This window comes from Anguilla anguilla, chromosome 12 (assembly GCF_013347855.1).
Source record: "Anguilla anguilla isolate fAngAng1 chromosome 12, fAngAng1.pri, whole genome shotgun sequence".
Taxonomy (NCBI): domain Eukaryota; kingdom Metazoa; phylum Chordata; class Actinopteri; order Anguilliformes; family Anguillidae; genus Anguilla; species Anguilla anguilla.
Window position 1 is genome coordinate 16801530 of NC_049212.1, and position 22067 is coordinate 16823596.

The 22067-nt window shown below is 47.6% G+C and overlaps 1 protein-coding gene and 1 long non-coding RNA gene across 4 annotated transcripts in view; one reads left to right on the top strand and one right to left on the bottom strand.

The window, feature by feature from the left end:
- The window catches only part of zgc:158328 (uncharacterized protein LOC567225 homolog), a 47334-nt gene that overhangs the window by 17460 nt on the left and 7807 nt on the right, over positions 1-22067 (bottom strand). For all 3 annotated transcript variants that reach the window (XM_035384255.1, XM_035384256.1, XM_035384254.1), the window contains exons 5-16: positions 9205-9327; positions 6212-6334; positions 5355-5480; positions 4963-5085; positions 4355-4477; positions 4126-4263; positions 3643-3765; positions 3111-3233; positions 2628-2837; positions 2345-2476; positions 1030-1158; positions 558-686 (exon numbers count right to left, since the gene is read on the bottom strand). In XM_035384255.1, coding sequence (XP_035240146.1) covers positions 558-686; positions 1030-1158; positions 2345-2476; positions 2628-2837; positions 3111-3233; positions 3643-3765; positions 4126-4263; positions 4355-4477; positions 4963-5085; positions 5355-5480; positions 6212-6334; positions 9205-9327 — 1602 coding nt within the window. The remainder of the gene's footprint in view (positions 1-557; positions 687-1029; positions 1159-2344; positions 2477-2627; positions 2838-3110; positions 3234-3642; positions 3766-4125; positions 4264-4354; positions 4478-4962; positions 5086-5354; positions 5481-6211; positions 6335-9204; positions 9328-22067) is intronic.
- The window catches only part of LOC118209106, a 43911-nt gene that overhangs the window by 15572 nt on the left and 6272 nt on the right, over positions 1-22067 (top strand). The window contains exon 2 of the long non-coding RNA XR_004761682.1: positions 10112-10244. This is a non-coding gene — a long non-coding RNA (uncharacterized LOC118209106). The remainder of the gene's footprint in view (positions 1-10111; positions 10245-22067) is intronic.

Below are 22067 nucleotides of genomic sequence, written 5' to 3' on the forward strand. Positions count from 1 at the left end.
TAGATTAAACCACCTGTCTGATGACTTTTGAGTCTATAGGCTATAGGATATCTTCAGACTGTGTTGAGGAACAGTGTTTGTATAATGCCTTTGCTGATGACGGGTTTTGGACACCCATATACATTTGTTCTGCATTCTGCCTGCAGTGTGTATGTAATGTCTGCCCCCTGGTGGCAATATATTTGCAACACACCCTCTAGCTGTGATGTTTATGAAATCGAGCCATTTGGCTGTGATGTATTGGTAATGTACCGCCTAATGAATGTACTTTCATCAATGGAGTGGTAACAATATTCTCTTATGTTTTATATGGGAATTCAGTGTGATGTTGGTGAGCAGGAGAGTGAGGCAGTGTGATGTTGGTAAGACCAGGTAAGTGAGGCAGTGTGATGTTGATAAGAGCAGGTAAGTGAGGCAGTGTGATGTTGATAAGAGCAGGTAAGTGAGGCAGTGTGATGTTGGTAAGAGCAGGAGAGTGAGGCAGTGTGATGTTGGTAAGACCAGGTAAGTGATGATGTTTGGTGGTGCAGCTGTAGTGTGTGCTTTATGTTACTCACGCAGGTGGCAGAAACGGCCGTACAGTCCTGGGGCGCACAGGCACGCCCCGTACAGCTTGTGGCAGCGCCCATTGTTGGGGCACCTGCACCTACGCAGGCAGTTTTTCCCAAAATAGCCCTGGGGGCAACCTGTCAACAACGCAGGCAGAGCAGGGATGAGTCAGACAGCTGTATAAACCGTTCGTACAGCAGCACTGACCCAGGGCACGTGCCTCTGCTCCCTGCTGGAGCGGTCAGGATGTGTGTGGAGGCCAGTAGAGTGGATTCTAAAGGGGAGCGCGGGATTAGGCAGACGGCACACGGGGCAGGTTAGGTCTTACAGGCGCTCGTCTGGAGCGGTCGCCGCGGTAATGAAAGCCCAGCCGCTGCAGCGGCGGTAATGAGGGGGACTTTGCGGGGACCGCGGCGGGGCCGCAACGGCCTGCCGTTTGATTTGGGCGCGTCCTCGCAGCGGGCGGGAAGGGGCCCCTACCGTCCTCGCAGAGCGTCCCCTGGACCCCCGGGGGACAGCGGCACCTTCCGGTCACAGGGTCGCAGGAGCCCCCGTTCTGACACCGGCAGATACTGTTACAGGAGGGGCCAAAAGTCCCCTGTGGACAGGCTGGGGAGAGAGAGGCGGGAGGGCAGAAGGGAGGGGGGCGCAGGGGGGAGAGATGGAGGGGCGTGGGGATTGGACGAGAGAGGGGGAGGTAGAGAAGGGAGAGAGGAGCGGATAAGAAAGCGGGATAAGAGGAGATGGAGGACAGACAAACAGAGGGAGGTGGAGAAAGAGGCATTGTAATAGAGAAAGAGAAAGTTGAGGAGGAGATGACAGGGAGAAGAATGGATGAGAGTGAGAAAGATGGAGTCAGAGTACGTACACCTTTCTTACATTACCCATAGGATGTTTATCAGATGCACGCCACATTACTAATTTTGCTGTGAGCTCAGTTACTTGTATACAGATGTACTGGTGATTTCTCTAATGAACACGGCTTACGGCAGAAAAAGAGAACAGCCCATTATTTGAGGGATGAAAAGCAAGACAGCCTGGCTAATTATTTGTGTAAATATGTGATGAAGTGTTTCGTTTGGCCTGAAAATGAAAATCTTAAGAGCACATAACCAGGATTGATAAAGGCTGATTTTTAATAGACATCTCTAATTTCTAACTGGCGCAATTGCATCATAGGTAACTTGAAAAAAAGTTCAATAGTCAACATGTCAGTTTAAGAACACTGGTTTCCTGCTGCACACCTGTACTCTGTGCTCCAGGTGGTGTGTTTGTTCTTATCCCCGCATCCTCCAACAGAGACATCACTGCCTCATTAGGCGGGTTTTGCCTGACATTTCTGAGAGGCACTACTGCCTTTGGTTTATCTGAACCCTGAGCAAGCAGAACTCTGCCCTCTGGCTCACCCCCTCCAGCTCTCTGTGATCTTTACCAGCCATTTAGTGCTCAAACGATCCTACTTTACTGTAATGATTTCCATCAGTAGCTGCCGATTGCTGTGATGATGAGCAACGCGTGATTTGGGGAAGGCCAGCAGTGATGCAGTGAGAGTACACTGATAGTGTTGTGCTGACACAGTTGGGATATAATGACTGTGTAGTCAATGACAGAGTGGTGGTGCAGTGGCACCCACAGGTGAAGAGTGTGCAGTGGTGATGAGTGGACACTTTATGTAGGTGCAGCGGGTACGCAGTGCTGATGTAATTGCAGGCGCAGTGTTCATGCAGTAGGGATATGATGATAATGCAGTGCTGATGCACCCAGTGCCCACAGGCCTTAATGCAGGAGCCCTCACTCTGATTGCAGATGATGCCGGTCCATCCGGGTGAGCAGTCGCAGCCATTCCTGTCTGGATTACACACTGCCCCCTTTTCACAGTCCCCACAAGTCAGGCTGCAGTCGTCACCGAAGGTGTCATCCAGACACACTGAGGGACACGAACATGGATACATACACAAACACAGACATACATACACACATGCGTACACACACACACACACACACACACACGTTGTGTTTATGAGTCGGTTTGAGTTCCTAACACAGGGATGGTAAAGCAGTGAATGACATAGCCTCACCGATGCGGCTGACGAGCGACAGCTCCCCCCGCAGGTGCTGCCGGGGCCCGCCCCCGTCCTTGCCGCTGAAGGGGGAGTGCAGGGCGGCGGTGTAGTGCAGGAGCTGCGGCGGCCTGCGGAACAGCAGGCCAGGCAGTCTCACCACCTCCAGGTCTTCCTCCTCTTCCTCCTCGTCTTCCTCGTCTTCGGCCGAGTCTCCGCCGTAAAGAGCTGGACGCAGAAGGCCGGGTTTAGAGTCTATCGGACATGACAGATTTGCAATGCCTTGTACTCTCTGATTTGATATTCTATGGTGTTCTCAAACACTCTAGTGCTTCTAGATCTAGAGATGGTAGATCTGCATTTTCGCCCTGGATGAGAACCATGAAACAAACTCTTCCAGCCCTGTGGACCCACACCCACCCATCAGTCCTTCGGCCTGGGCTGTGTGACCACCAAACTGCCCCAAACTGACCCCAGACCTCCTCCTCCTCCAGTACTCACGGACACACGAGCGCTGGTTGTAGTCCAGGCGGAACCCCCCTTGGCAGAGGCACTCAAAGCTCCCCAGGGTGTTCACACAGACGTGGTCACAGCCAGAACTCTCGGCCAAGCACTCATCCACATCTGAAAGAGGAGCGCACCTTAGCCAACCCCCCCGAATCCCAACTTCCTGAGAGAGCTACGCAGCCCTCCCAAACGTCTCCTTGCTGCCTGGACGCCGTAAAGCATCTTTAGTGGCGCTTCGCCTTCAACCACGAAAACAACGTCTTCGTTTTTTAGAGCGCAGGATGTGCCTCCGATGGTCCAGGACAGGATTTCTTTACAACATGTATTCATGCTCTGATGTGTTTTTATGGATCCATGGGAGATGTTTTATATGGCTCTGTAAATAGATAAGCGGGTACAGTACTGGTCTGGGAGTGAATGGCTAGTGCTGTGTTCTGAAGGAGATGAGTGTGGCGTGGCTGTGGTTTGAAAGGTGGTGAGGGAGGTGGGGGTGTTTGGGCTTCCTGGGGGGGGGGGGTCTCCTCACCGTCGCAGCCACAGCCGTCGGTGCTGAGCCTGTACCCCGCCCTGCAGCTGCACTCGTACCCCCCGGGGTAGTTCTTGCAGTACTGGCTGCAGCAGGCCTCTCCGCTCTCACACTCATCACTGTCTGCAGGGCAAGCAGAACGCAGCCTTCACTTTGAGAGAAGCCGCCTCACGCGTGTGACCTCACACACCTGCACAGAGTCTCACACACATCCACATAGTCCCACACACATACACAAAGTCCCACACACATACACATAGTCCCACACACATACACACAGTCTCACACATGTGCTCAATGTCTCGCACATGCACTCATACTCACATGCACGCGTATGCACTCCTACACATGCACTAAAGGTCACATACTTGTGCTTGCACACATGCACTTTAACACATGCACATATATACACACCATCACGCACTCTTGCACATACGCTTGCATGCATGCGTGTACAGATTATGGAACGGGGGGGTCACACACCTACGCAGTTCTTCCTGTCGCGGGTGAGCTGGTAGCCGTGGTTGCAGGAGCAGAGGGGGCCGTTGGTCGTGTGCTCGCAGTGATGGGAGCAGCCGCCGTTGTTCCTCTCGCAGCTGTTGATGATCTCCATCTCGATGCCTGAGGGGCAGAGCGACAGGCGGACCCTGAGACCTGGCGGCGGCGGCATCGCGCGCTGGAGCACCGCCTCGCGGCCGGGGGGCGTACTCACGGTAGCACTGCTTCCCGTCGGCTCCCAGCTCGAACCCGGGGTTGCAGACGCAGGTGAAGGACCCCGGGACGTTGACGCAGCGGTGTGCACATCGGGCCTGCCCGGAGCGGCACTCGTCCACGTCTGTGAAAGAGCCGCAGTCAGACAGGCGTGACCCCGCAGACGCGCTCCCCCCCCCCCCCCAGCAAACACCAGGGCAGGAACCCAGCAGAGTCACGCTAAGTCCTGCTTTTAATCTCCTGGATGCTGGATGTTTATGCTCAAGTGTTGTAGTCAGAGAGTATAAACAACTATTAAGCTAAATGGTTTAACTGCTTAGCCCCCAATTAAAGCTAAGTGTTTACGTGTTGCCTTGATAAAAATACTTCATTATGAAATGTCCCCTTGTATGAGGTAAAGAAGGATCAGTGAGATGCGCCAGGGAGCGTAGCTCCTATGCAGCTGTGTAGTCTGAAGGGGCTGGTGTGCAGTTCACTGAAAAAATCACTAACAAGGCGTTTTCACCCACCTTTAAAAGAAGGGCTAATGAGTATGAAACCTGTGAAAAAGCTTTTGAGAGGGAGAGAGAGTGTGTGTGTGTGTGTGTGTGTCTGTCTGTGTGTGTGTACCTTCGCAGCCTTTGCGGTCAGTAGCCAGTCTGTAGCCAGCCCTGCAGCTGCACACTGCCAGCCCGTCCTCACTGCTGCAGTGCTGGGCACAGTCTCCGTTCCTGTGCACACAGGGGTCCTTCACTGCAGCGTCCCCACGAGAGAAGGGGAGAGGACAGTCAGCTACTCGCCTGAACACAATGCCCACATTAAGCAACCATTATGATTTACTACTGTTTCCCCACACACTCTCCATGCCACACTGTAACCAGACAATGCTTTCTTTGCAGCTTGTTGTGAATGCATTAGAAATGCAGCTGAGTGGTCTCCAGCCCGGGTTTGAGGGGCTGTGCTCTAGTGACTAAGGAGGGGTCAGAAGATTTGAGAAGATGGGGGATTAGGGGAGCACTCACGCTCGCAGTGCTTGCCGTCTCTCTTGAGCTGGTAGTTCCGCCGGCATTCACACTTGTAGTGGTCGTTACCCATGTCCACACACCTGTGCTCGCAGCCGCCATTTTTCACCGAGCAGGAGCTCACCGCTGTGAGGGAACAGGCAGGAGCACATCAGCAAAGACTTCAGCAAAAATAGCAGGGGAAATAGGGGGGGGGGTATTGTTCCTAGTACAGGTGCGCAGGATGATCTTTACTTTTCTTGGAACCCCCCCACCCCCCCTGTTCTGTTGGAGAATGAGGTGGTTTTCTGTTCCATGTAGGATGTTCAGGAGTGCATGTGATCACATATCGTAAATGGATATTGTTGTTTTAACACAGTAATATGTTGATGTGGTGAATTAGGAAGTCAGAGCTGCCTCCTATAGGGGCACCATAATGAGAAACGTGATGAAACGCACTGTAACCGAGGAAGAGATGCTAAATATAGTGATGACTTCAGCAGACTCACTAATTATGCCCCCCTCCCTCCCCACCTTAGGCACCCACTGTCTTCCCACCACACAATTTCCTCAGAGACTGGAAAAAATTAAGAGCAACTCTGTGATTCATAGGAAGCGGCTGTAATGCTTTGAGCAGATGCCACAGTCCTGGTGTTCAGTGGACACGTGCCCCACTGCTCCCCCTCTGGTGCCCCCTCGGCCTGGCTCTCCTTACCATGCCTGTTGATCTGGGAGCAGGGCACCAGGATGGAAGTGTTGCATGTCTAGCTTTTTTAAACTGTACTAACGCTGCTGACCGGTAGAATGTGCTCTGTTGGACACAAGCTGATGGAACTGTTGTTGGTTGATTTGTTGGGGCTGGTGGGACGGTTGCTCACTGATACACGTGCGCCCGTCTGTGTGCTGGCGGAAGCCTTCGCTGCACTCGCAGTAGAACGACCCAGCCGTGTTCACACAGGTCTGCTGACAGCCTCCGTTCAGCTCCTCACACTCGTCCACATCTACGTGGAGGGGGCGAGAGAGAGGGAGAGGGAGAGAGGGAAAGAGAGAGAGTGAGAGAGAGAGGGAGAGGGAGAGAGATGTCTGCAGTCAGGACCTCGCTCTTCGTTATAAGATATTCTTCATCTTCCTCTTCCCAGAGGCAGGCACACCTCGCGCAGCAGAGAAAGGCATGACCTCACACAAGATGACGTAGCGTTCAGGTGTGTGCGCTCTCTTACTCCTGCCAGGGGCACAGAGAAGGCTGTTTACAACAACCGCAGTATTAAATGTTTTACAGCCATCAATTATTAAGAAAAATGCCTCTTTCCTCTTTGTTCTCTGTTGGAACAGAAATAAAATACGAAAGACCAGTTCATCCTGCTGCACAAAGGCACTATTTTCTGAGGAGTTACAGAAAAGAAGACATTTTGGGGGCCTGTTCGCTATTACCGTGTCACACATATCCGTGCTCAGTGCCGTAAAAGGCTCAGCCACACGTGCGCACTTATTTGCGGTCGGTGCTGTGGAGCATTTTTGCAGGCTGATGAAAGCCTGTTTATTTTCCTGGAAGACCTCCTGGAGTTCACACCCTGAATCTGAAGATGTGATGTTTATTGGCGCTTTATGTTTTCACGTCCCGCTTTGACACAGGGCAGTTAAGGCACCCATTAACAGTAACTCTCTAATATTCGCAACTACTCACATTTCCCCATTAGACATGCCCCTGTTTGCTTATGAAAGAACTATTTTCTTCATGGTAAACAATGACAACAGTGTGGTCCGTATCCACTATGAGGAAAAGGGAAAATGAGGAAGTGCGCCCTCCCCAGGGGAAGTATTGTAAATGCAGCCAGTCTCCAAAGAGCTGCTGGGAGAGCCCCAGCTATCACCACCAACTGTCACCCAACCTCCAGCCCCGGAGGGGACCTGAGTGCTACAGAGCCATGGATTGTGAAAGTCCTCCATGTGTAATGACAGTAAACTTCACATCTGGGGAACAGATCGGAACCAGCCTGCCGTCCGTGCTCTTCCTGTATGTCCGGACGCAACTCTGCCGTCTTTGCGTGTTGAGAAGATAAGCTCAGCACTCCCCAGCTACCCCCGACTCATTCCCCCTCTGACCCCCACCTACCCCGCTCACAGAGCTCTGGTGCTAATTTCCTTCTCTTTAATTAACACAGAGCCAGCTGCTGAAAAGCAGGGTCACAGAGCTGGAATGCTTGCCAAGCCACTGCCTGGAGAAAGGTCTTCCATCCAGGCACCGGGTATCCAGGGTTACAGCCAGTCATGTCTGCTCTCAGCCAAGCAGCAAGCCCAGTCACGGGTCAGCTCCATCTTCCAGAACTGCACCTTCAGCAACTCTTTCATGAGACTTGCATTTATGACTGAAAGCTGTTTTCCAGTGGGAAAAAAATATTCTCCATCGTCCTACAACACCTTTCAACTGACTGGACACAACTGCTTCAGAGAAGAAAACAGCTGTCCTTAAATTAGTACTATTTTTGGTGCTGGCATCACAAAATCAGAGACAATATTTGTTTTAAAGGATTTGGAGGTTTTTAATTTTAAACGGTTATCCAAACCACTGCATCATGTCAACTGTGATTTAATAGGTTGAACAGGAAGCACGTTTGCATTGTTTTTTCAATGTTTGTTTAGTTATGTTTATGGTCAGAATAACATTACAGAACACCCCTGTGTGATGTAGACACCAGACTGACAATATTCAGATGCAATTTTGACCAGATTTCAATTTTAATTAAACAAAATGCTCAAGAATGCAACGGTCATGTGAAAGGCCGGTTCATATATTCCATAATTAAGTCTTGCAGGTCAAGCTGTGTACTGGAGTCATTTCCCTCCCCCCCCATTCGAACCCGGTTCCAGTTTGCGGTTCTGTGAGATCTGTGAGGTGTTGAGCTTCAGAGGGAGCGTGAGCGATGCCGGGACCGTGTGGATATCCAGTATCACGGGCTGCTTGAACGTCGCTGCGCTTGTTTGGGTTTTTGGTAGTAGCCACAGTGTGCGTGCAGTAGGGCAGGAGGTGCGGAGAGGCGCCCGCACTGTGTGTTTCCTGCGTGAGGAGGGCTCGCCGAGGGGCACAAAGGCTCTCTTTCACGCCAGGCCGCCTGTTTCATGTCTGCCTGTCCCCGCGGAGGCCGAGCCGGGGTGGGAGCACCGCGCATGTGGTTAGCGCATTAAGCGGTGACACCGTGGCGACCCCGCGCGCTGAGAGGAGGGCGGGGCCGCGCGGTCGGGTCTCACGCAGGTCACAGGCAGCTGTGTGAGGAAGCGCGCGACCCCAGCCGGGCTTTCCCTGCGCTCCCCTCACCCTCCAAGGTGACCTCTGTCATTACCGCCGTTTGCAGGGAGACAGAGGAAGCAAGGCCGCATTCTTCAAAAATCTAATGCTTATCTTGAGTTACCCTGGTTACCCTAGGAGCAGAGTGCTTTGTGTGAAGATCAGATGTTCCTCAGACGCCCCGAGTTTGAGTTATCCCTCTTCCTGCACCTGTGTTTGCAGTGACACTCACTGTTTCCTGGGTCAGGGCACCTGTTTAAACCAGTTACAACCTGCTGTCCCTGTAGGCAACTGGACCTCGGCACACAAAGCCAACACAGCAAATTCTGAATGCTGTTTCTCAGGCTTCAGGCACAGCATAATGCACTATGGGGTTACTGATACAAGCAAGGAGAGTGGCCACACACATCAGCATGTGGTTATACGTAGGGTGGGAGGAATAACACATATCACTGTCCTGTAAGGAGTCTGTATGAAGTGTCTATGAATTTGCCACTGTGAAAACATCTCCATCAACTGTGACTACTGTGGGAGACCTCCCAGAGGATCATGGTATAGAGGTCCCTGTCCCTGACCCCACCTCCTTACCCTGGCAGGCTTTGCCGTCCTGGCCCAGCCGCTGGCCCTCGGGACACTTGCAGTAGAAGCTGCCGATGGTGTTGCAGCACTGGCCCTCACAGCCTCCGTTCTCAGCCGCACACTCATTCACATCTGCAGGGGGAGAAGGACAGAGTCACACGGGCACCCACACCAAAAAAGGGCGTAAAGCAACCACATCAAACTTTGGCCAATCAAGTACCTGTGTTTCTTTCTAACTGAAAGTGCTGCTCGGCCTTCCCCTCCTTTCCCTGTTTGTCAAGAACAGAACGTATCTACCCCTCCTTCAGGATGTAAGCTTTCATGGCCTTTGTTCTGTGTACTCTGGGCTCCTGGGTATGGCCTTCCCCGCCGTCTCGCAAACGTTATAGGCCATAATAAAAGTGATCTGGTAATGACCAGCAGACCCAGGAGAGGAGGCCATTAGAGCACGGGTCGTGCCGTAAATATGGCCCTGCTGTGGAGCGGTCACATGTGCTCGGGGAGGGGAGAGGGTTTCAGGCGCTTGAGCACTCTGACCCTCCGCTGCCTGCCACCTCCGTCTGAGGTCATAAAACATGAAGCACTACAATGCAGCACCAAAGGCGAGCTTGGCGCTAATGCGGCGGTTTGCATTTGAATTGGGTGGAACTTAGAGGCACCAGGAGGATTTTTCAGTGGCAGGGCTAACTCTTGAGCACTTTTATGGCCACACTTGACTGAGCCCTAAAACTGAACCTTTGCAGTGCTCTTTTTGTAATTCCAGAACATTCCCTCCATCCCTGTGTGGGACTGAATCGTCAGGCTGGTGTGGTTACAGTTAATGTGGGCCTTTGTCTCTCCCTGATGGACTTTCTGACAAGTTTACCAGCTCAGCGCAGTGAGGAAACAAAATAATAAATTGCACCCTCTCTTTCAGGTTGTTTGTGCGGATTTGACATCTGAACGGGTCAGAATATCAACGATGATTCAGACGAAGAGCAGCAAAGAGGCCCAGTGTCCAGGACGAACCGGAGGCCAACCGCTGGTCATGTGACTGTGGATGACAGAAGGTTAGCTTTGTTCACCCCCTGTATCAGGCCTTACAGCATGGCTGTTGGTAACCAGGCTGTAATCTGAGATGCACAGTAAGCACAGAGGCTGCACAATCAGAAGCAGAAGCAGATTCACCAGCTCAGCACGCAGTAGGCATCTCTCTACTTGAGAGACAAGTGGGTAACAATATTTGCAGGCCTGTGACACAGCTGGTAACAGAGGCAAACATATGTCTCTGAATACAAAGATGGCGATAGCCTTGCTATTTCAATGATCATTCTCAATGTACTGATATCTACGAGCAGGCTCAGCATATATTCAGATATTTACAGTCACTGTGTAAATAATAGAGCACTTTTTTTTTTTTAATTCGCCATGACTGTACTTAATCAACACAGTGTTCATGGGGGCCACCGTCGACAGCTCACTCCATCACTCACATTTTGTTTTCCAAGTCACAGTGAAAATTGATTTAGCCAGGAGTCGTGAATTAAAAACCTTAGTTCTGTGCAGTCAATTGATACAACGACATGCCAGATTTCCACAAATGTTGTTTATGTACATGGGAGAAAGGGTAGAAAAATTCCCCAGGTGTTTCTGAGAGAAATTCTCAGAGATATTTCAGGACAATTAATGCCAAGCGAACTGGAGAAAAACTGTGAATACTAAAGTCGTCACAATAGCTTGGAGACAATGGAAATGACTGCAGAACAGCCGCCCGTGGTGATGAGACAAGCCAAATGTTCAACCGGAGATGCCAAGAACAGGATGAGACTGGTGAAAAAAACTCAGCTCGTAAACTGTCCTGCCAGGATAAATTACTGTACTGTCTTTGCATGAGGAGATGACTTCCAGAGTTCTTACTGTAAGACAGCAGAAATAACACAGGGCAGGTTATGACACAGAAGACGTGTGTGATCCAGCGATTCATTTGGGAGGTCATGAGCGAACGACCAAAAACAACAAACGTTCATAATGCATTCAGGATTTTTATAGCACCCGAGGTGAAGCTCTTAAGTATAATTATTTTCTGTACAGCCGTATGCAAATATTACTATTGATCAACTTTAGACATATAAGTAAACAAATGAGATTAAAAAGTTGATTGTTGCTATTTTTGTTCAGTTCATTACCTAAAGCCATAGAAACATCTAGTTGAATTCTTATATTGCTGTGTTCTACTAAGTCAGGCATGAAAGCTGCTTTCATGTTTATCGATAATTCATATGGTCTTAAATGGCTTCCAAATTGCTTGTTCACCCTGTGTGCTCCTACACCGTATTAGTGAGCTAAATGTAATTTGCCAGTCTCTAGCTCCACACCCCCATTCTCTGCACAGCAGCTCAACTAATGCGTCGCCAACAAAGAGTTCCGTAAAAATGCATTACCCAGACATGACCCGGCACAAGCCATCACTGATGCAGAGAAAGGGCTTGGTGTGATCTGAAAGCACTCTGCTCTTTCAGTCAGGATCATGTCTAATGTGTGTACAACATTTGCATGCAATGTTTGCATTATTAATTACATAATTAATATGATGTTAAATTATTTAGCTTGTTCATTACCATTATGATTATTGAACCGTTCCTCAACTGCAAAAATTAATTTTATCGAAAGAACTTTGGAAGAAATTGTGTTTATTTGTGCTTTCTCTATCATCCATATGTATCATTTATATTTATCTGTATGCTCTCCATTTGTGTGGGAGAACAATCTCCCTGCCCTATGAAACTGGTCAACGCTGTGTTTACTCACTCCATTACTCACACTTTTCCAAGTAAAAAAAAACAGAAAACGAATATCTCCACACAGAATGCATTTTAAAACGTTTGACTTAACAAGAATTCAGTTCACAAAAACCTTTGTCTGAAAAAGAGCTGCAGTTTTCTCAGGAATTCCACTAAACCAGCAAGTCTGATCAGCGAGGCGTACTGGGTTAACGTTTTAGGGGGGAGCCAAGAGAGCGAGCAGGAAAATAAAAGAAATCCATCAATTTCAGAGAACAGACGCAGGCGTGCAGCCAGAAACATAAAGGTGTCCCTGCAGATTTACAGCCCGGCAATGTACCTCTACGCCTGGGCTCTCTCCCCCCCCAGTCAGGAAAACTTCTGAACAGGAAATAAGAAAGTCCTCACCTCCCTCCTGGAGCTGAGATTGAAATTATTGATTGTCAGACTTCCAACATAGGCAAGGGGCCCTGCCGTATAGCTGTGTTTAATATCAGTTTTCCTGTGGAGGAGAGTAGACCGGTCTCAGGATGGACGCTCTCCTCCTCTGAGCTGGGCTGGTTTCAACTGCTGTCAGTCCACCATAGCAGGGGTTCTAGCAGTTAGCACGAATGGTGAACACGATTGGGCATTCCGAATCAGGAGGAATAATTGGGGGGGGGGGGGGGACAAAATAAAACAATGTTCCCAGAAGAAGGAAGCTTGATACGGTACCCATAGGCTCGGTCGGTGTTAGGGCTGCATCCCACCAGGACTGACCTAAACTGTTGGCTGTGGTGGGTAGGATGGAGCAGGCCAGTTGGAGTAAGGGCAGATCTGTCTCTGAGGATAGAACCATTCATCTGTGAAGGCGCCTGTTGCCTCCTGTGTGAGAGCTGCAGCCAGCTATACTTCCTCTGTTAAAATGGTGCATTTTATCTTGTAATCTAAGCATTCACCTAATGGTGCAGTCTGGCTTTTATTTTTGTTTCAGGGTTTGTTTTCAAAGGTTTCGATTGCAAAAACTGGGTCACACTAGATCCTCAGATCAGAATTATAGAAAGGGAATAAGTTAATAAGTTAGAAATAAGTTAATTTGCATATTAATGAGTCTCTCAAAAAATAAACATTCTCCAACACACAGTACATTGTCCAAAATAAACCTTCACAAATATTTGGTCTAATTTATAACATCAGCATTCAATTGCTGGACACGCAGTTGCACAGAGAGGTGGAACTGAAGTGGAATAAGATGGGAAAGGTGAGCCATTCCACAAGGCCTCAGAAACCAAGGATGGGTCGCCGTGACATCACAACTGCAGGCCACACCCACACTTGGCTTCCAAGGACTTGCAGGCCTGTCAGAAGAAGAACAGAGATAATTTAGCAATTAGGCGATTACAGTGGTGTTCTCCCCGTTGCACAAAAGCAGGCCCTGTCATTGTGACTGTACTGCCCGGTGGGAAACATCTGAAGGTGTGGGTGTGAGGACTCCTGGGCAGTCTCTGTGCTCCTGCCTTCTCATTAACTCCTCATTCCGATGTCAGCTGTCCCGCCCGCCGTCACCCCGTGACCCGTCTCGCAGAGATGGGGTCTTTGATCCAATTAGACAGTTGGCTGAAGACAGAAGACTAATGAGGTCTTAATAACAGAAAGGGATAGATAGGTAGTTAATGGCTTTTCCCGAAAACATAAAAACTCTGGAGAGGAGCGGTGACTAGGGTTTGTTTTCCAGAGCATTTCATTAGTATCTGCATACCGATCAGCCCCCTAGGCAGGAGGGGTTCGTTGGTCCAGGAAGGAAGTCAAAAGTTTAATTCCTCTGAAGCTCGCCGCACCGAATCCAGGTTAACAGTGCGGCTAATGAACTTAGAGGCCGGTGCATTCCACCGCTCATTTATAAACCATAACCCAAGTGTCTGCACTTCAGATCCTTTGCTGTCATTTCTAGCATTTTGTTGCTGTGAAATATTTAATATATTTAAGCAGATGAATAACTGCTTCAGGAGCACACACTGCTGTAGGCCGTAGTGGCCAGTTTCATCACAGCGTGTGGCTGCATTACTTTACAGAGGTGAGCTCTGCTGAGATGATGTCACTAACGAGATCCCTCAGGATCTGGTCCCTCAGGATCTGGTCCCTCAGGATCTGGTCCCTCAGGATCTCATCCCTCAGGATCTGGTCCCTCAGGATCTGGTCCCTCAGGATCTGGTCCCTCAGGATCTGGTCCCTCAGGATCTGGTCCCTCAGGATCTCGTCCCTCAGGATCTGGTTCCTCAGGATCTGGTCCCTCAGGGTCTTGTCCCTCAGAGAGAGGTGGGGGTGTTACAGGCACATATAGCCCTGAGGCGTCAGATCGCACCGCAGTCGGTTCCTGCCTGTGTGTTCGCCCTCCATCTCGAGTGGATTACAACACCCAGGAAAGTCCCTGGTAGACAGGGCAGGGCGATCAAGGTTACGACCCAAGGCTTTTTCCAAACGGGAGTGTCAGAATGCCGGCACTGTGGTCCTGCTCCACTTTGTTGGAGGGCTCTGGGCCTGTCAGGTCAGGTGTGACAGCACTCATGTCTGTTCTGAGCTGTGCTGAACCATCCTATTTACACTGCAAGGCCATTCTAACCATCGTGCCTTTTATACTTTAAAAGAGTCAACTGCCGCAATTGTGCCTGTACTGCCTCTGTCAATGCTAAGAAAATACCATGTAAAGCGGCACTGTGCATGACTTGCTTTTGTTTTAGGCTTCAGTATTTCTGTGGAAGACATTGCTTCGCAGATGTTCTTCCTGTTAGCCTCATTAAGTGTCATCGACACTACCTGTTCTATCTTGGGCCGGTTTGAGCCCGCCCCCCAGGGTCTTCTCTTTTCCTCCCCCAGAAGACTCTCGTTTGAAGTGCTGACCGCACAATAAATCACCGGCTCAGGGGAGGTTGCAGCCATACTTCACTGGACAGCAGGCCACTCCCCTTTTGTCTTTGCAGCCAGTAGCAGCACACCATGCACCACTGACTCTCAGAGTGTTCTGCATCTGAAAGAGAAACTGCCGCCTTTGCATAATTCCTTTCTTTATGATGTAGAAATTAGAACCGTAGGTTGGAATGAATTGTATTTCGTGGGGAAAGAGAACTATTTCCATTGTGAACTGCATTCTTCTTACCACAGTGTGCTGCTATCTGCTAGTTGGCTACTGCAGAATGGATTAGACTCAGATCAGGGGAATTTCAGTCTCTTGTCACAGCAGTTAAACCATAGGTCAGCCCTGACTGGATTCATTCAGAAAACATGCATACACACACTTTCATACAGTCATGCAACCCAAGTCTGAATTAGACCCCAATGTCAAAGTGTCAGTGTAAAGATAAATAAACTCAGAAACATTTATCCTAAATGAGAAAATAATTATTTAATAATAGATTTTTTAATTTAATTTCACTCTCGCCCACCCCCCGTCATTCAGTGCAGACTGAGACCCCCTCACACTCTACCTCAACCCTGCCCCCTTTTACTCTGAATTCAGGAACACCCACCCACTCCAGCTCTTTGTTCATACTGGAAAGCTGTTTAACCTGAGAACTGTCTGCAATGTATGTCTGTAAACGATGAGAGGTGAGATGTTTTGTCAGACTGCTGAGATGTTACGCACACTTCTCCTCTCCTCTTGGCCAAGTGCTGTTTTATAGTCGTCTGAGATGTAGTGAAGATAACCAGGGGGTTCCTTTTTTCCAGAACAGACACAAGCATGCATCCCACAAGAATGACACAGTGCTCTTGAATGTCTGAAAAGACACATCGGTTCTTGTTAAGCATGCCCTGATGACCTAATCAATAGGGCCAAAGGTTAAAGTCCACCACAGAGCTTGGAAACTTCTGGAGCAGCTGAGAAGTTTCTGGGAATAGCTTTTCAAGTGAGACTCAAAGGCAGGAAGTGACCTGACAGCTTTCACAATCACCAGTTCATATCAAAGCAGAACGTTACAGGGTCTACCAAGAGGCCATGAAATGGAGCCAAACAATGAATTGTTCATTTTCATGTAAATTATAATGGGCAAAACATATGTGAGAGAGGTTCACCCAAAGGCACAGACATAATGAAACATACAGAATATATACTCAGTTGCATTTGTAGAACAGTACAAATTTGAACGGCGTCACTGATGTGTGTGAACTGAAATATCCCCAGCCATCAGTCACTCAAACAAAAACTTTAATAAAACTAGATCTCTGTAATTCATCCCAGAGCCTCCATAGCAATGCAAGGAGCCCCCATAGCAATGAGAGGAGCCCCTATAGCAATGAGAGGAGACCCAGCTGTAACCTTCTCAGAGAGTCCCAGTGAGCACAAGCCCAAATCTAGATGGAATCTAGATGTCTAGAGGGGTGGAACTTTAACTTGAGAGATGTCTTGACATAAACGGTTGGACTAGGTTAGCTCAGGTTTTAGCCGGATATAGCCTGGCTATGTCCTTGTTGGCTAGAAAACTCTCATTTTTCAACCAAATTTAGCCAGTTTTTCACCAAACATCTAGATAGCCGGTCTTGTCTGCACGAGTAAACAGGGGGGCCACAGACAAGGAGAGCTCACTGAAACTTCACTCTGCTCTTCACATAGAGAAACTTCACTGCTTGCTCACAGCCACAGCTTGTCCTACTTTTTACAAGCCCTGGTCTGTGTTGCCATTGTGGGATTTAGGGGTCTGAAATAAAACAGGATTTTCAGACAATAAATGTTTAAATATGATTTACAGTTTAATGGATTTTCAGCATATTTACATATGCTTATTTTTTTACTAGCGTTCATAAACTAGATTTGTTTTCTCTTGGTGCTCAACAAATAGGCTTTATTAAATCTTATGAACAGGCCTGGCTTTATATATACAAATAAAGCTGCAACTCTGACTCACTCATGGGAGCTCGAGCACGCCTGTGAAATAAATAAGTTTGTATAAAGCGGTGCAGGAGCTGCATTTGAATAATTATGAGTGGAAAGGAGTGCATGAAAAGAAAATTAGTTTCCTTGTCCTTTGGTGACATTAATAACATTGTGGATTTGGCTCAGCGTAATGGTATCATAAAACTTCCCTGAAGAGTTCAGTACAAAGATAAGGACATGTAATCACAGATATGCATGACAGTGGCGAACATACCGCAAAATTATAGTTTCACAACTGGAAAGATGATTAATCTTGCCATGTACACTGCTGCTTTGTCTGCAGTTGTGGTCGGTTGTTTTAAGGTAATTCTCAGATAATAAATGTAGCAAAAAATAAACAACAAAATGCAAAACAGCTAAACTGGGTGTTCGTGAACCACAAGTAAAACTTTCCATCTACATGGTAATATCCAAAATGCAAAATCTCTCCGATATTGAGTCAGGGTTTAGTTTCTGAAATATTTAGGAGCCTGAACTCAGTGTCTCCAAGACCAAAGAGTCAGACTAATCCATCTCAGAAATGTAGGAGTCAGAGTCATGTGTTTTCAGATACTGAGGGGTCACAGCAACTTCAGCCTGGCTGTGATGGACAGGTTAGGGGCGGAGCTGGTCAGTCTCTGTTCAGCACTCATCAATAGCTGCAGCTGGGAAAGCTCTTAGGAGTGAGACAAAGCATGTAGGGGGGTGTTACTGATGTCTGTTTCCTCTCCAAAAAACTGGCCCCTCTCGAAGTTGTGGCTGTGCCTTTGGGTTGTATTAAGGAGTAACCATCTGCCAAAGTGTGTGATTAAAATGCTTGAGGAAAATAATTTCCCTTGTGACAAATAATTTCAGATTGCTTTGTTTCTGGCCCTGTATCGTGAGAGACAGGAGCAGCACAGGTGCACACTTAAACAGGGTGAGAACATAACAGCATTACACACTGAAACAGGGTGGGAAATGTAACAGTGATACACACTCAGACAGGGGGGAGAACGTAACAGCATTACACACTGAAACAAAGATTCAAAGCAGTATTTTTAAAGGGCTCCTGCATCCCACTCTGCCCACAGCTCTACAGTCTTCTGTTTCTATGCTCCGCACCACTCGCACCTCTCACCCCTGACAGATCGGCCTATTACTGCACCTAAGACCCCCATCAGTAAAAATGCTGACATCCCAAGGGGAAAGATAGAGAAATATGGACCACGTTCAAACCAATGGACAGAGCACTATGGTGCTGACAGACTTAAGACTGCATTCTCCATCAGTTCTCCCATCACAGTGTAAGAGCCAACAACTACCTGTGAATACAAGCATTAACAACCTTTCTCTCATTCAAGTACAAAGAAGATAAAAGAGAGGCTGACTAGATCAAAAACAGATATTGTTAGAATTTTTCTAAACCATTATCAAAGCATACACCAAGAAATTGGTGGCAGTGTAGAAGAATGCTTCGAGAACTGAACTTGCAGGTGTGATCCCAGGTGGGAAACTGTCATTGCAAGGTACTTAACCTAAATTGCTTCAGTAAATTTCTAGCAGGATAAATGCAATGTATGCAAAAATGTGTGTAAGTTGAATAAGAGAGTTTGTTAAATGTCTGCTTCCCATTACTGTAGAAATGTACTAACATTTAGGTCAGCAGAGGTTTAAGAGGCATCTTTGTAAATAAGGAAACACATGTATGCCCTGGGGCTGCCTGTCAGTACCACTACTCAGTCCTGGCCCTGGGGCCACAGAGTCTGCGGGGCTACAGTAGCTGCTGGCTCTCATCTCTTCCAGGTTCAATACGGCCCGATTCATTATCTCAAACTTATTTAATGCTCCTGTGTTCTAAGCGTGACTGTTGAAGAGATCCTGACGGATTTCTTCCCTCTGGCCCTAAGCTGACATGTTGACAAAAACAAGGACATATTTGTTACTAAGCGAGAGGTTCCCAGCAGTCTGGCTGTGATTAAAGCTCTAATTAGCCTCTTCCTCTGCTACTAATGCTGAGCATGTAGAGCCTGGTGCACTGGGCCTGGCTGTCAGAGTATGTCAGTCTCACAGGAAAGGTGGGAAACCCCAGACCTGGAGTGACAGGGATGCTCCTGGGTTTTGTCCCAGTCTGACCCTTAATGAGATAATTGGCACAGTTATTATTGGGCTGAATTAATTTCTGCATGCAGGCATGGCTCAAGCCTTTCTGGAACCCTAGGAGCGATTGTGGACCAGGGGGGAGGGGCTGACCGCTGACTCTCATGCTGCCCACTATTGTGGACGCAACGCATCGAGTTTTGTTTCGTGGAAACGTTCCTACACACAGTTTACGAACAAATGTGATTGTATGCATGTTTCGTGAATGAGGCCCAATGCCCATTTTCTCTCAGGCTGTGGCTATTATATTTTTCCTGCTACAGAGGCCATTTCAGTCTCCCAGTAATATGTTCAAATTGGGAGTTATTTCCATGACTGTGCTCTGTTAGCAGTTGTTTTGTATTAGTGGTCTAGTTCAATAAGATAGTAATTCAGATAACTGAACTTAAATAGAGTTAAATGTCTCCAGACCGATGTCAGAAGAGAAAACATATGACAGATTACACAACAACCTACACAGCAAAACACAAAACACAACTCCTTCAGTTATACCAACTCTGCTCCATTTCACATGTGAGTTCACAGACTGCTGATGAGAACAGAACTACCAGACAGTCATCATAACATTGGAAAGTTTTTTTAAGAAGGCATTTCCATTAGTCTTCCTCGTGAAGGCTAGAAGCAGAAAGTCTGCTTTTTAACACGGTTCTCAGAATACTGTTTATATAATACATAATATATGATGGCTAATTATGCAGTCTAGTTTGGGGCCTCTTGCCTGTGGTGCAGTCTGAAATATATATCAGATTCTGCGCAGGACACTGAAAGCTGTCTGTACATAAAGGGCCCACAGGCTGTTAGTAACACTGGTTCCATTCCTATTAAACCCTGAATAGAGAACAGCATGTCTGTCACTGTGGAGAGCGGAGATTTTTGCAACTTTATCCGCAAAAAGGCCAAAGAGCAAAGTTAGTGCATTTTCTTGAATAGAGACCAAGATAAATAAGGAAACCAATCTTCATTATAACCACACACGTTATGACTTTATTTAAGCAGAGGCAGACAGGCTTTAAAATAACTTCATACCTTTCAAGCTCTATAATCTGTTAAGCACATGAGGACACTCCTCCAACCACCCAGTCAACAGTGCAGGCATTATTGGATTTAATGCAAAGGAACTTGGCATGAAAACATTAGTTACAGATGAGATTATGTCACCGCAGCCTCTACCGAGGGAGAGAAATGATAACCTGCAGTTTCCTGAGATGCAGACTTCATTTCGATGTCTCTCCCTCCAGGAATTTTTACCTCTAAACTGGAAGTGCATGTCATTCAATGGATAAAGCAAGTCCCTGCAGTCACATGGTGCACAGTCACATAGTGCACATAGTGTACATAGTGGGCCAGAGAAAGTCTGAGCAGATAATAGATTCTGAGGGCACTTTCAAGTACACTTGAAAGTATTTGCATACTGGTGCACTTTCAAACTATTTTTTTTCTTTCTTAAATTAGTTTATTTTGTTTCACACTTGAAAGATTCAGCCAAACTTGAATGTAAGTGGTTAGTCCACATGCAAATTTGAATTCAACTGATTTCACATTGCAATTTTTCAGCTGTGTTCAGGCTGCTGGCTGTTCACACAGAGACTCAGTGGAGTTTTCCTGGAAAATATGTAGATATGAGTGAGACTCCTTGTGTGTGGTGCTCTGGCTTTCCCTGTGTGTCACTGGTGCTTTTGCCAATTAACTTCAGCATAAATTGAGCATATTGGAAAAACTGTTGTGCCTATCTGTAAAAGACATTGTCTTTCTGGAAACAATTCAAGAACAACATGTGGACAAGAAATTGTTTGGACATCTGGAGAGAAAGAGATAGATGAATTGAAGACAAATAATCAATTAATGAGAAGTCACTTCCACAGGTCAGTACAATTTGTGACTGGTGTGTTTAATGTTGAATTTGAATGGATGTGCTTTCATACTGCACAAAGCTTTTATGGCTCGACATGGGAAATGCACAAAGTTCACTTCTGTGTTGTCTATGGCTGTCCCTCTTTAGTGGTCTTGGTTTGACCGCTTAAATTCACAATGTAATGCAAATACCAGCACATGATTTCACAATATTTTCATAAGTTCTAAACTAGCTGTGAAAGTACCCTAAGAAAATTAATAATCCAAGGGGTTTTAAACATATCAAAGTCAGCACCTGGAGAAGGAAACCTCAACATGTAAATCATCACAACATACATGACACTACATATGTGTAGCTACATTAAAATGATCACACAATAAGCATCAGAGGTGAATCCCTTTGGAAATAGCTTGCTACTGCACCCTGCTTCCCACCACTGAGGCACAATGTAATGCATTCGACTCCGCACTGTACTCAAACACAAACTCTCCACCCACAACACCGCTGATCCAGCCCCACTCTTTCAGCACCAGTCACACTTCCCCTAATAGCACCACTGACAGCTCTCCCCCCGCCCCCCCTTCACCCACAGCACCCCTGATCCAACAGCAGTCTTAAAGCACTGCTTCAAACCAGCACCAGCCAGGGCTACTCTTCCTTTATCCTTAAAGCACTGCTTCAAACCAGCACCAGCCAGGGCTACTCTTCCTTTATCCTTGTCAAAAATGCACTGGTTCATTTCCTGTGCATTGAACACAGAGGCATCTGGAACAACTGCTTGGTGTACACTGACCACAGCTTTCAGCATGATCCCAAACTAAACACAGATGAAATCCCCCGCTTCATAGAGCAGTAGAAACCACAACCATGTGTCCACATCTTTTGCAGATGAACCGCTCCTTGAAATCCAACTTTCACATGGGTCTTGGACCAAGTACCATTAATCAGGCATGACTACAACCAAGCCAACCCCTACACACTTTTCCTAGTGGATCCATTCTACACATACCTGAGACCCATCAGACGTCTCTGGTGATTGATACAGTCCCGTGTAGCTGCAATTAGTACACGTTCGCTTGCAGGCTAACCCTCAGATGGATAGCTCCACCTGCACTTGGTTTCTAGCACATGGAGAGAATTTGCTGTGATGAAGAACATGGAAGGAAATGTGGGGGGTGATCTTGAAGGGGGGAATATCGGCCTTAAACACAGGGCACTACACAACGCAGCCACGACT